We start from the raw sequence: 13,213 nt of genomic DNA, 5'->3' as shown, positions 1-13,213 counted from the left end.
TAGCCTTCCATGGGGCTAGGAAAGGAATAAGGAACAGATGCTTATGTCAGAACAAAGCATGGCCCCTTAAGAATTCTACCCCCACTCACTACCTATTCTACCTACACATACAATACCAAGAAAGGTGGAAAAATACATTGTGTTATGAAAAACCCAGTCCCCCAAAATACAACAAATGTTTTGGGCCAATATTCTAACACTGCCTTCAGTTATGATCATTAGATGATTATTAAAATACTCTTGAGTTTTCCCTTTCAGTGGCCACAATGCTAAAATTCTAGATGGCTCATTTGCAGCAGGTCTGTGCTAAGAATGGTCTCCAAAAGATGAACACATCCTAAATACTGCTCTCCTTAATATATAAGGGGAGCTTTGAATACCTTAAAAGATGCTTCTATCTATATGGCAGTGTCCCTTGGAGGTTCTTGACTCACTTTACTTATTTTCAAACTAGAGGCCCGGTGACAAAATTCCTGCACAGGTAGGGTCCCTAGGCCTGGCCAGCAATCAGGGTCAATCTGTGGGGTGACCAGCAGGGCAATGGGGGGGGGGACGGCTGGCACCCGCCTTGGCTGGCCTGATGCCACCCACTTGCCGGCCCTGCCCCCTGCTACTGCCGCTGGTCTGGGCCTGCAGGCTGGGGGCAGCTCCTGTGTTGAGCGTCTGCCCCAGGGTGGTCAGTGCACGTCATAGCAACTGGTTGTTCTGCCATTTGGTCGATTTGCATATTAGGGTTTTATTATATAGGATATCCTAGGAAGACTCATAAAGAGCAGATATTAATTTACACTAGAGTTACTATGGTCGTGTTGCCAATCTGAATACTCTAGCACACACATGGTTGGACTCTGGGTCTGATTTATGTTCTGCTAACCTCCATTATGTTATGTGAGTTCCTGCCCTTCCCAAAACAGTATGGTGTCTGGAAGGAGCATGTTAAAAATACTTTTAAAAATAATAGAAATAGCCCAGCCAGTCTATGGTTGAGTGTCAACCTATGAACCGGGAGGTCAGGGTTCAATTCCCACATCAGGGCACATGCCTGCGTTGTATACTCAATCCCTGGTGGGGAGCATGCAAGAGGCAGCCGATCAATGATTCTCCTTCATCATTGATGTTTCTCTCTTCCTCTCATTTCCTCTCTCTGAAATCAATAAAAATCATTTAAAAAAATAATAATAGAAACAGACCCCAATTTGAGTACCCTACACAATTATGTACTGAGAAAAACATTTCTCTTCATTTTGCTTTTAGGTATTAAATTCTTTTAAAAATAATATTTCAATTTAAGTGTTTGCCCTATTATTTTAATGAGAGTAAGCATAATATGTTTTATTATGTATCAAAATGTTTTTGAATCCATAACAAGGTTGATAAAATGCTACCCTATATAGAAAACAGTGATATAATTCTTAAACAATAAATCTACTTGCTTTTCCTTTCCTTTGCTTTAACTCTCACTCTTATGCTTTAAATTCACTAATCAAGAATCAACATGTGAAACCCTAGGCATCCCACCCTTGACCTCAATAAAGAAAGAAACCCAGGCGCTCTCTCTCTCTTTCTCTCTCTCTCTGCAACCTCACTGTGCAGCTCCAGGTGGCCTCAGGCTTGTCTTTTACCCTCCTGGACTTTCAGTAATAAACCTTGCTTTTCAAAGTTCCCCATAGCTGTTATTGAGGTGCATTTTGCAATCATAACAAAAACTGCAAGGGCCAGTCCAGACATAACAATGGCTCTGAAAGGGAAAATATCTTTGGGGGCTGTGACAAGTAGTACAGTGGGGCCTTGACTTACTTTTGTCTTGACTAACGAGTTTTTTGAGATACCAGCTGTCTCTCGGACAATTTTTTGCATTGAGTTGATAGAGTAATTTGAGTTAACAAGCTCCTTAACGAGCTCAGTCTCAGAACGAATTAAACTCGTAAGTCAAGGCCCCACTGTATAGCCCAGGTGAGTGTCCCAGGCATTTCTCAGCAATAACATCACTATATATATATATATATATATATAGACTGAGACCCATCCAAAACAAAATAGTGTAGGATCCTTAGATCTAATTGATCTCTCATTTAGAACATAGTATGTAGTTTAACTTGCATTAAAACATCAAAATCTTCCTATTCATAGTGGATTATATGCTATATAACACAACAAAACTTAAAAGTAATATCATTGTTTTCTTACCAAACCGACCATGTTATAGTAATAAAATCCTAGGACTTGAACAGTTAAAGGGAAGCAAAATTATGTGACAGAGATAATGGGACTTGATCTCAAATCTAGGTTCTTTCGCTCTATAGTTGGTGAGGGTCCAAAAGACAAAAAAAAAAACACAGTAGTACTTCAATTTTCTCTGCTGTAAATTTGGAATTATACTTTACAATGTAAACCTCTTAACTGGATTAAGTAAGATAAAATATCAGTAAACTAAACCAAACCTATTCTAAAAGAAAGTTGGGTATACAGTCCAAGGATTCTCACAGCAACAATCTTCTTTCTTAAAATATATTTTTATTTATTTCAGAGAGGAAGAGAGAGGGAGAGACAGAAACATCAATGATGAGAGAATCATTCATTGGCTGCCTCCTGCACACCCCACACTAGGGATCAAGCCCACAACCCAGGCATGTGCCCTTGACCAGAATGGAACCCGGGACCCTTCAGTCCGCAGGCCGATGCTCTATCCACTGAGCCAAACTGGCTAGGATATTTTTCTAGTAGTTATATTTCCTGCCAAATATTTAACAGTGTTCCACTGTTTAATCTATTCCCTTTTGATGGTATTTTCCCGTATTCAGTCTTTTTAGGTCCAGTGTTTCACAAACTTGACTGTGCACCAAATCACCTGGGAATAGTTTTAAAATCCAGATGCTACTGATTCCTTAGATTGGGACTGGGACTGGAAATTCTGCCTTTCAAACATGCTCAAAGTCTGTGCCCGGGCTAGCAACCTCAGCATTGAATGGGAACTTGTTAGATTTGCAAAAGTGCAGGTCCTACCCAAGATTTACTCATTCAGAAACTCTGGGGGTGTGGCTTGGAATCTGTTGCAACCAGCCCTCCAGGTGAGTCCTCTGCAGGGGAAAGTTTAAGAACCACTATTCTAGAGCCAGGGTTCTCAACACTGCGTTCCCATTTGAATCAAACAAGGAGCTCTTTAAATTTGCAATGCCTACCTCGGTCACCCTACAGACAAATTATATCCTAGTCCAGTGGTCGGCAAACTCATTAGTCAACAGAGCCAAATATCAACTGTACAACGATTGAAATTTCTTTTGAGAGCCAAATTTTTTAAACGTAAACTATATAGGTAGGTACACCGTTACTAACTTAATTAGGGTACTCCTAAGGCTTAGGAAGAGCCACACTCAAGGGGCCAAAGAGCCGCATGTGGCTCGCGAGCTGCAGTTTGCCAACCACTGTACCTAACCTATGGATTGGACTGAGGCATGTGTATGTTTTAACATTCCCAGGTAATTTCAGTATCCAGCCACAAGAACCACACTCTAAAGAGAAAGCAGCTGATATTTGAATAGCACCCCATATCTATTTGATAAATGAGTCATTTGGATTTCTTTCATTTTGCTTAAATTTTAATTTCCAATTACTCATGTTAGCTCTCTTATAAAACAGCGGATTTTTTCATTTGCTGTAAAGTTATTCAAATTAAATTTGAGTACTAAAAACCTAGATAAGATATAAACAGTTTTGAGTATAATGGATATGTGTTAAATACTCATGAACTGAAAAAAAATGTATGGAGGATCTCAGAGCTTTGGAATGCCACATTCCTAATTATGCACTCTCAATTTTGTTTGCAGCTTGACAGAGGCACTGTTAACTCAAGCTAACCTCCTGATAACCTTAAACATGCAGTTGAAATCAACTCATTGGAAAATATTAAACTGTCTTTGGCAATCTTAGAATTTCTATGAAATAAATCAACCAAAGCCATAACTTTTGTGGCCACAAAACCATAATTTACCCTAGAATAGAGGTTGTTTCATAAAGCAGCAATGAGAGGAATTATATTTTACTATTGTATTCCTTGACTCCCTCAAAAAGCATTCTTCATATTATTTCAACTATCTTATTAACAAACACAAAAATCCCTCATAAGCCATCCATGTTTAAATTAAGATATATTTTGTTTCAATAATAAGTACATTTCTTAAATTTTTGTAGGAAAAGAAAATATTTTAATTTTTTATAAGAAAAATGCCCTGACCAGATTGGCTCAGTGGATAGAGCGTTGGCCTGTGGACTGAAGGGTCCCAGGTTCGATTCCGGTCAAGGGCATATACCTTGGTTGCGGGCACATCCCCAATGGGGGGTGTGCAGGAGGCAGCTAATCAATGTCTCTCTCTCATCGATGTTTCTAACTCTCTGTCCATCTCCCGTCCTCTCTGTAAAAAATCAATAAAAATTTTAAAAAAAGAAATATGCATTTTCCACTTTGAAATCTTATTGATGTGAAATGTATAATTTCAAAAAAGTACTTTAGCAGTTGTTTTGTTACTGGATTTCGTTTTAATACATTGATTTGAAGCCTTTTGCAAACAATATTAATTTAAAACATCTAAAAGAGTTGTATGATATCTTATAAGTACATATAATCAATTTATTTTTAAGTAAAAATCGTCTTCTGTAGGTTTGACTGGCGGTAGTTGTAACACAGGCTTTTTTAGTGAAACTATAAACATTCACTTATTTATGCTGTATCATGGAGATAATTGATGAGTTTTTGTCTCATCGATAAACTAATCTACACTAATAAAAGACAAAGATGCTAATTGACCGTACCTTCGCTATGCCCATCAGCCAATCAGAAGAGTATGCAAATTAACCCAACAAAGATGGCCATTAAATTTGCATACTGCAGGTGGGGCAGGACAGCGCAATCTGCCACCCACCTGCCGCCATCCGGGCCTCCTGTGTGTGACCCGGGGCAGCGGGGTGGGGAAGCACAATCCACCGCCCGCCCTGTGCCATCCGGGCCTCCTGTGTGCGAACCGGGGTGGCGGGGCAGGGCAGCGTGATCCGCCGTCCACCCTGCCACCATCCGGGCCTCCTGTGTGCAACCTGGGGCGGTGGGGCGGGGCAGCACTATCCACCGCCAGCCCCGCTGCCATCCGGGCCTGCCGTCTGCAACCCAGCGTGGGATCCAGGCCTGCCATCTGCGGCCCGGGGAGGCAGGGCAGGCACCGCAGGATCGGGCCTGCCATCTGCCACCCCGGGAGTGGGCCTAAGCCAGCAGGTGGTTATCTCCTGAGGGGTCCCAGACCAAGAGAGAGGGCACAGGTCGGGCTGAGGGACACCCCCCTGCCAGTACACAAATTTTTGTGCACCAGGCCTCTAGTATATCCATAAAAATAAAAAAATAACCCAGTTTTTTGGGGGTAGACTTTAATTACTACCATTACTATATGTCAAACATAGAATCTTCATTAATATGTGTGTGTGTGTATATGTATGAGTGTGTGAGAGAAAGACAGACAGACATGCAAAGGAGCAGAAGAGAAAAATATACCATTCCTTTTTCTTATTCTTTGGAAAGTCTGTATATGACATATGACAGTGTTACTCTCAAAAAAGTATAGCTACAGTAAATTTTTCCAAATGATTCTAAACAATCTAAATAATGTTAAAATAAGGTGACTAAGTGCCTAATCTTTGGAAACAAAACTTCAGTTCAAATTCCTGGCTCCTCCACTTAACATCTGAGTGAACTTGGACAAACTGTATCATACTATGGGCCTTAGATTTCTCTTCTGTAACATAGAGATGAAGATCTAAAAACATCCACCTTCCAGGCTGCCTTGTGGATTCCATGATATCTAGACTAGGACTGAGGACCTGACCTGTGTTAAGTAATAGCTGTTTACCTCCTGCTTCCTGTATTTATCCAAGTTTTCATTTCCATAATCAATCCTGGTCTCCCCCTATGCCTCAATCATGGACACCAAAGCAAAACATGCAAGACTGTCATCATCTCCTACTGCTGTCCTTTCAACGTCATCTCTCAGTCCTGCACTGCCGGTAACCATCAAACCCCAAAATTATCTTGCAAAAATGAGACTTCTTCAGCCTACAAACCTAGTTTTGTTTTGTTTTTTGTTTGTTTTTGTTTGTTTGTTTTTTACCACTTGTAATACTCTGCCCATATCAATAACCCTCTTCAGATTTGGGGGGAATTGTAAAACACAAGCAGGGTGTGCAAGCACGAGCTGAGGGCACATGAGTGTGGAGTGGACCATTATCAACAGCATCAGACATATTAGCAGGTACAATAGTGACTATAATTTATAGTTTGTGCTAGTTCAGCCAATCCAAATATGACAAAGTCTAAAGAAGGAAACAAAATTAAAAGCCAAACATGTTAATCCCCAAGGGACCTGCAGTATGAAATGGCCATATATAAGAAAAAGAAAGCAAAGGAATGAGTGTTTTATTCTTTACTGAACCCATGCACTTCCATATGGACAAAGGGATGCAAAAAAAGGCTTCCATTGAAGATAAACACTGGCCAACATAATTTGTCCTTTCAGATTTTACTCAGAAGCCTATGCAGCCTTCCCAGATTCTCCCACCACCCAGGACATTATTAGTAATTCCTTTTGTGTTACATACTCAATTTACTTCTACGGGCACCAAATCTATAATAATAAAAGTGTGATATGGTAATTAGACCAGACAGCTGAACGACCTTCCAGACATCATTCCGGACAAAGCCATGGCAGCGGGGGCCAAGGCAGAGGTGATTAGGGGCAATCAGGCAGGTGGGTGAGCAGTTAGGGGTGACCAGACATACAGGCAAAGTGGTTAGGGGCAATCAGGCAGGCAGGCAGAGTGGTTAAGAGCAATCAAGCAGGCAGGCGAGTAGTTAGGGGCGATCAGACAAGCAGGCAGGAGAGTGGTTGGGGCGATCAGGCAGGCAGGCAGAGCAGTTAGGGGCGATCAGGCAGGCAGGTGAGCTGTTAGGGGTAATCAGGCAGGCAGATAGGCAGAGGAGTTAGGGGAGATCAGGCAGGCAGGCAGAGTTGTTAGGGGTGATCAAGCCGGCAGGCAGAGTGGTTAAGGGCAATCAGACAGGTAGGCAGGTGAGCAGTTAGGAGCCAGTGGTCCCAGATTGCGCAAGGATCAGGCCTAAACCAAACCAGCAGTAGGACATCCCCTGAGGGGTCCCGGATTGCAAGAAGGTGAAGGCCGGGCTGAGGGACGCCCCCACCCATGCACAAATTTTATGTACCAGGCCTCTAGTAGTTTATAAAAAACTTGGTTAAAGTCTACCTTCCCTACTACACTGACCTCCATCAAACAAGGGCCCCTTTCTATTTCATCTTTGCTTACCCAAATCTTGGGCAGAGCACACAAGTATTACCGACAATGAAAGATTCCTTCCAAAGAAAACTTCTGAGGTAAAAGGAAAGCAGTTGAGGAATTTCTTGTTAAAAGATCTCATTTATCTCAATGGGATCAGAGGTGGAGTGTCTAGAAAGAGAAAGGCAATGGCAGCTTTGGGGAGTTCAGAGAAGGAAGCTCTGATTATACACTGTGGGGAAACTAAATAAGGAGTTAAAAAGGCAGCGGTAAAATAATTTGCCTGTATTAAGGTTCTGAAAAGTGCCCATGATTTGTTGCCTTTTTCAACTGGGTGCATGGAAAAACCTTTTGTAGCTCATCTATGATTTTCAAAGTTTCTAAATTAGTTCCAATAGCTCTACTTTATCCTAAACCTGCTGAGGGTTGAAATGGAGTTTAGTGGAAAATAAAGTAATATGGGTGGGAAATTCAGGAAAGAGCAAACAAGTATTGAGGCTAAAAGGAAACAAAATGACAAAGAGATAAGACGAGAAAATCATCAAATACAATATCCCTCTACCTCCTGGAGACTGTTTCAGGTTTCCATCCCATCCCATTTGCTGACCAGACCTCAAGACACTGGCACAGTAAAGTCCATTCATGCCTATCTAAGAGGCATTTATACCCCTGTCTCAGAAGCCATCTAGCTCACACAGTATTTAGGGGAAACTATTTCCTTCCCACTGTGTTAATGTGGCCTGAGTCTTCATTAGCTTTAAGAAATTCACAGATTCGTGTTGGTGAGCTCCATGGTATACCTTACGTAGTACTTAAGGCAAAGTGTGAATTTAAGAACTAGAGCAAACTGAAGTTAAACTTTTATGAACAAGGTTAGTAATATACAAAAAGGGTACAATGCTTCCTAGGACAGCGTCACAGAGTAAGTGCTTGATAGGAGCCAAAAGCACTGCAATTAATTGTCTTTTAATGTCAACAAAAGATTGACTATTAGCATCAAAAGAGAAAAATTGGAGTCAGAGAGGTGTAATTTAGAAGATTTTTATCTATCAACGTATGCAAGAAAGAGACATGGAAGCTGGAGTTCAGGATACAGCCATACTTCACCTTGGATACAACATCACGTTAAGATCTGTTTCCCTCCCTTCTATATCCTAATAAATCAATTCTTTGACTAGAAATGAATATGCTATATGTGATATAATACAGTATATTATAGACTACTAGCAACCTGGTGCATGAATTTGTGCATGGGTGGGGTCTTCCTGGCCTGCCCTGATTGTGGCCAATTGGGGCCGGCTGGCTGAGGGGAGGTGCTGCGGAAGGTTGATTGGCCAGCCTCGCCCCCATCAGGCTGGTTGGCCAACCACAGTGCACGTCATAGCGACCAGTTATTCTGGTTGTTCCAATCATTCCATTTGCTTGGCTTTTATATATATAGTATATATAGATAATGGTAATATATTACTAGAGGCCCGAAGCATGAAATTTGTGCAAGAGTAGACCTTCCTTACCCCAGCTTCTGGTACCGGCTTCCCTCTGGCACTCGGGACCCAGGCTTCCCTCACAGCCCTGGCTTTGTCCAGAAGGTTGTCTGGAAGAACGTCTGGTCTAATTAGCATATTACCCTTTTATTATTACAGATATATATATACTATATATGTATAGTAATATACTATCTATAATATAAAAGGGTAATATGCTAATTAGACCAGGAGACCTTCCAGATGTCCTTCCAGAAAAGCCATGGTGGCAGGGCTGAGGCACAGGCGGTTAGGGGCAATCAGTTGAACATCTCCCAAGGGGTCCCATATTGGAGAGGGTGCAGGCTGGGCTGAGGGACACCCCCCATGCATGAATTTCATGCACCAGGCCACTAGTCTATACTAATAAAAGGGTAATAGCCTAATTAGACTGGGTGACCGGCCATCTTCCAGACATCTGACTTCCTTCCAGACAAAGCCACAGTGGTGGGGGCCGAGGCAGAGGTGGTTAGGGGCAATCAGGTCGGCAGGGGAGGGCAGTGGGGGTGATCAGCCCAGCAGGGAAGGGCAGTTGGGAGCCATCAAGCCGGCAGAGGAGCAGTTAAGTGGCAATCTCGTAGGCAGGCAGGCAAGTGGTTAGGAGTCAGCAGTCCCAGGGATCAGGCCTAAACCGGCAGTCGGACCTTCCCCGAAGGGCCCCAGATTGGAGAGGGTGCAAGCCGGGCTCAGGGACACCAATCCCCATGCACGAATTTCATGCACTGGGCCTCTAATCCTATATAATAAAAGCCCAATATGCTAAGTGTCCGACCATAGGTTCAACTGTTTGACCAGTTGTTATGACGCACACTGACCACCAGGGGGCAGACACTCTGACTGGTAGGTTAGCTTGCTGCTGGGATCCAGCTGATTGGGACTGGGAGAGACAGGCCGGCCATGCCCTAGTGCCCTTCCTCGGTCTTTCTCTGGCCCAGATCGTGCACCTGTGGGGGTCCCTCAGCCTGGCCTGCACCCTCTTGCAATCCAGAACCCCTTGGGGGATATAGGACAGCCGGGTGTGGCCTGATCCCCACAAGCCAGGCCGAGGGACCTCACTGGTGCATGAATCCATGCACTGGGCCTCTGGTATTATATGCTACATAGTATACAAATCCTATCTAATAAAGAGGGTATACACTAATTGACCTTCATGCCATCGCAAAAATGGTGGCGGCCACAGCCAATAAGGAGGGAATATGCTAATTGACTACCCCGCCCTCAAAGATGGTGGTGCCCACAGCCAATAAGGAGGGAATATGCTAATTGACTGTCCTGCCCTCAAAGATTGCAGTTCCCATAGCCAATAAGGAGGGAATATGCTAACTGTCACTCCCTCAAAGATGGCAGCACCCACAGCCAATAAGGAGGGAATATGCTAATCGACTGCTATGCCCTCAGAGATGGCGGCACCCACAGCCACAAGATGGTGGCACCCAGTCCCCTCAGCCCTGCCAGGGTGGCAGGCCTTGGCGCACTCCTGCCTCCAGAGTTCCCCAGTCCCCTCAGCCCCCCAGCCACCCAGGGCCAGCCCGAGGCACAGGCAAGCCTCAGATGGTGGCTGCTCAGGCGCCCAGGGCTGGCCCGAGGTGCAAGCAAGCCTTGGACGAGGCCCCCCGAGGCTCAGGTAACCAGGGCTGGCTGAGGCTTGCATTGCCGGCAGTGGCAGCAGCAGAGGTGTCATGGGGTGTCCCCTTCCCCTGATCGCTGGGTCACCTCCCGCCCCTGAGGGCTCCTGGACTGTGAGAGGGGGCAGGCCAGGCTGAGGGACCCCCCCCTCCAGTGCATGAATTTTCATGCATCGGGCCTCTAGTAATATATATTATGATATAGTAATAATCCCACTAAAAGTTAAAAAAGTATCACATAGAATAAGAATATTGACATAAATCGTTAGTGTACAATTCACTCTAATGCTACTCTCACAACAAACATTTTTAACAAATTTTACTGCTGTACACATTAGCCTTTTTTCACTGGTAAATGAAATCATCTCAGGGTATAATGTAAAAGGGGGATTTCTGGTCCTAAAAGGTAAGAAATTAAAAAATATGATTCCACCAAGTTGTATTTGACTTTCTCTGAGCCTTTTAAAGCAACATGAAATAACATTTTAGGAACTCATTATACTGATGTTTCTCTCTTTCATTTAATACTTATTTAACATTTGCTTTGTGCCAATTCCTGTCCAATTTCTCAATAAGTATTAACTTAATAAATTTTTCATGAGTAAGGATGAGACTGGTTATCCTCATTTTATAGATGAGGAAACTGAGAGCCACAGAAGACTAAGTAACTTCACCAAAATTAACAGAGCCAGGATTCAAACCCACGCAGCCTAGTTGTACACATTACACTGGTGACCACTAGTTTCTCATGAGAGCAATGCTGTATTTGGAACTTTTAAAATATTGTTATGTCCAAAATCATTATTTTAGATGTCTCTCCTTGACTGTTTTACAATAGCATAAAGTAGTATAACCCTTTTCTTCTTTACTGTCAGAAACAAAAGAATCTACAATTAAATATCTTACCTGCAATCTCTGTCATCACAGAAAAGAACATTGGTGACAATTGTCAGAGGTTTAGATGATTTGAAGCTAAAGCGGCAGATGAGCTCACTGTTAATTCCATCAAGAGAGGCTTCAATGACTGTGCCTTTTGGAAAACTCACAGTAAGAGGGTGATCCTCTTCATCAACACCAAGAAGCTTTGCTGGGGGAATCACAACCTTTATACTTGATTCTCTGTTTGAAATTAAAAAAAAAAAATTAGCTCAATGCATGCAAGTAATTAGCTTTATATGTGTTTTCCTCTGTTTGGGGATTATTAGAGAAATTAAAACAAATATTTATAATAATATGCACATTAATTAAAGATATTTTGTATAATCTTTTATTTTCTGGTCATAATATGATTTATAATGTTATTTTAATAAAGAACCACATAAGATGATCAAAAGTTCCTTTTGTCCTCTAAAGATTAAAAAGAGAGGGTTAAAACACCTGATTAAATACAATGTGTTTTTCACCACAGCCATGATATAAGTAGTATTGCCCTTAAATATATCCTGACAAAAATTTACCAAAAATTACTTTAATAGCTAGAGCTTTCTCACATGTAGACTAAATATTAACAGATTAATATACACACATAATTTCTTTTTAAATATGGATACTCTTAAGCACTATACACATATATAATGAATATTTTTAAATCATTACTAAAAAATGTCACTTAATGTTCACATATTTCACTATATATCTCTAAATTATTCAGCCAATCTAAAATGTTTGTAATTTTGAATAACATAGTATGTAGTATTCACTTTTAAATCTAATTAATGCTTGATAACTTTTGGTGATCTATATTATTTAACCATATTAGTTTGTTTTATTTTATTATATGTGTAGACTCCTATAGCAAATATGAAGTGTTAACAAATGGGAATCATATTTATAATGTTTTAATTAGAATGAAGATTATTCAGATAATTAACTGGCAAAAGTAAAGAAAGATCTCAACTTGACAAAGTTAAACCAATGTGGTTAATTGCATAAAACATGAAAAAGTAATTTATAAATCAGGCTTGAATCATATTTTGTCGCTAATTATCTAAGTGTCACTGGATAAGTTATTAATGCTGTTGATTTTATTGTACCATATTTGGCTCAACTTTTGATTTGAGATCATTTTAAATTGATACATTTATACATTAATTCCAAAGTTGAAAGACTAAAAATATTAATTCGTATATTACATAAAGTTTTGTAATAAATAATGCATTTTAGCACAAAATAATTTTTTCAATATATTTTTATTGATTTTAGAGAGGAAGAGAGAGATAGAGAGATGGAAACATCAATGATGAGAGAGAATCACTGATCAGCTGCCTCCTGCACGCCCCCTACTGGGGATCGAGCCCGCAACCCAGGCATGTGCCCTTGGCCAGAATCAAACCTGGGACCCTTCAGTCCGCAGGCCAACACTCTATCCACTGAGCCAAACCAGCTAGGGCAGCACAAAATAATTTAAGCCACTTCTATTTCCTATTTGAGCAACCGAGGTTAGTTTCTACTTATAAGATAGGGTCTTGAAAGAACACCAAATCCTAAAGTTGTCAAGTTAAAGTTTAACTATACTCTCTCATGAAATGGCATTTAGACCAAGCTCCATGGCATAAGTAAGCACTCATTATATCTTGCAGGACAAGCTGAGAAACTAAAAGTGTCCTATGCTTTCCAACTTGAATAATTTTCATTTATTGTCAACCATTACATCTCTGTCATCATTGATGCTCTATCTCTCTCTCCCTCTTCCTTCCTCTCTGAAATCATTGATATATATATATATATATATATATATATATA

General features: G+C 41.3%; 1 protein-coding gene across 1 annotated transcript in view; it reads right to left on the bottom strand.

Annotated features, from left to right (window-relative positions):
• Positions 1-13,213, bottom strand: part of CFAP47 (cilia and flagella associated protein 47) — a gene marked incomplete at both ends in the record, with an annotated part of 442,463 nt that overhangs the window by 288,601 nt on the left and 140,649 nt on the right. Inside the window, one exon of the mRNA XM_081081612.1 lies at positions 11,378-11,590. Coding sequence (XP_080937738.1) covers positions 11,378-11,590 — 213 coding nt within the window. The remainder of the gene's footprint in view (positions 1-11,377; positions 11,591-13,213) is intronic.

This window comes from Myotis nattereri (assembly GCF_964212035.1).
Source record: "Myotis nattereri genome assembly, chromosome: X".
Lineage (NCBI taxonomy): Eukaryota > Metazoa > Chordata > Mammalia > Chiroptera > Vespertilionidae > Myotis > Myotis nattereri.
The sequence above is the reverse complement of the archived record's forward strand: the minus strand, read 5'-3'. Positions and strand labels throughout refer to the sequence as shown.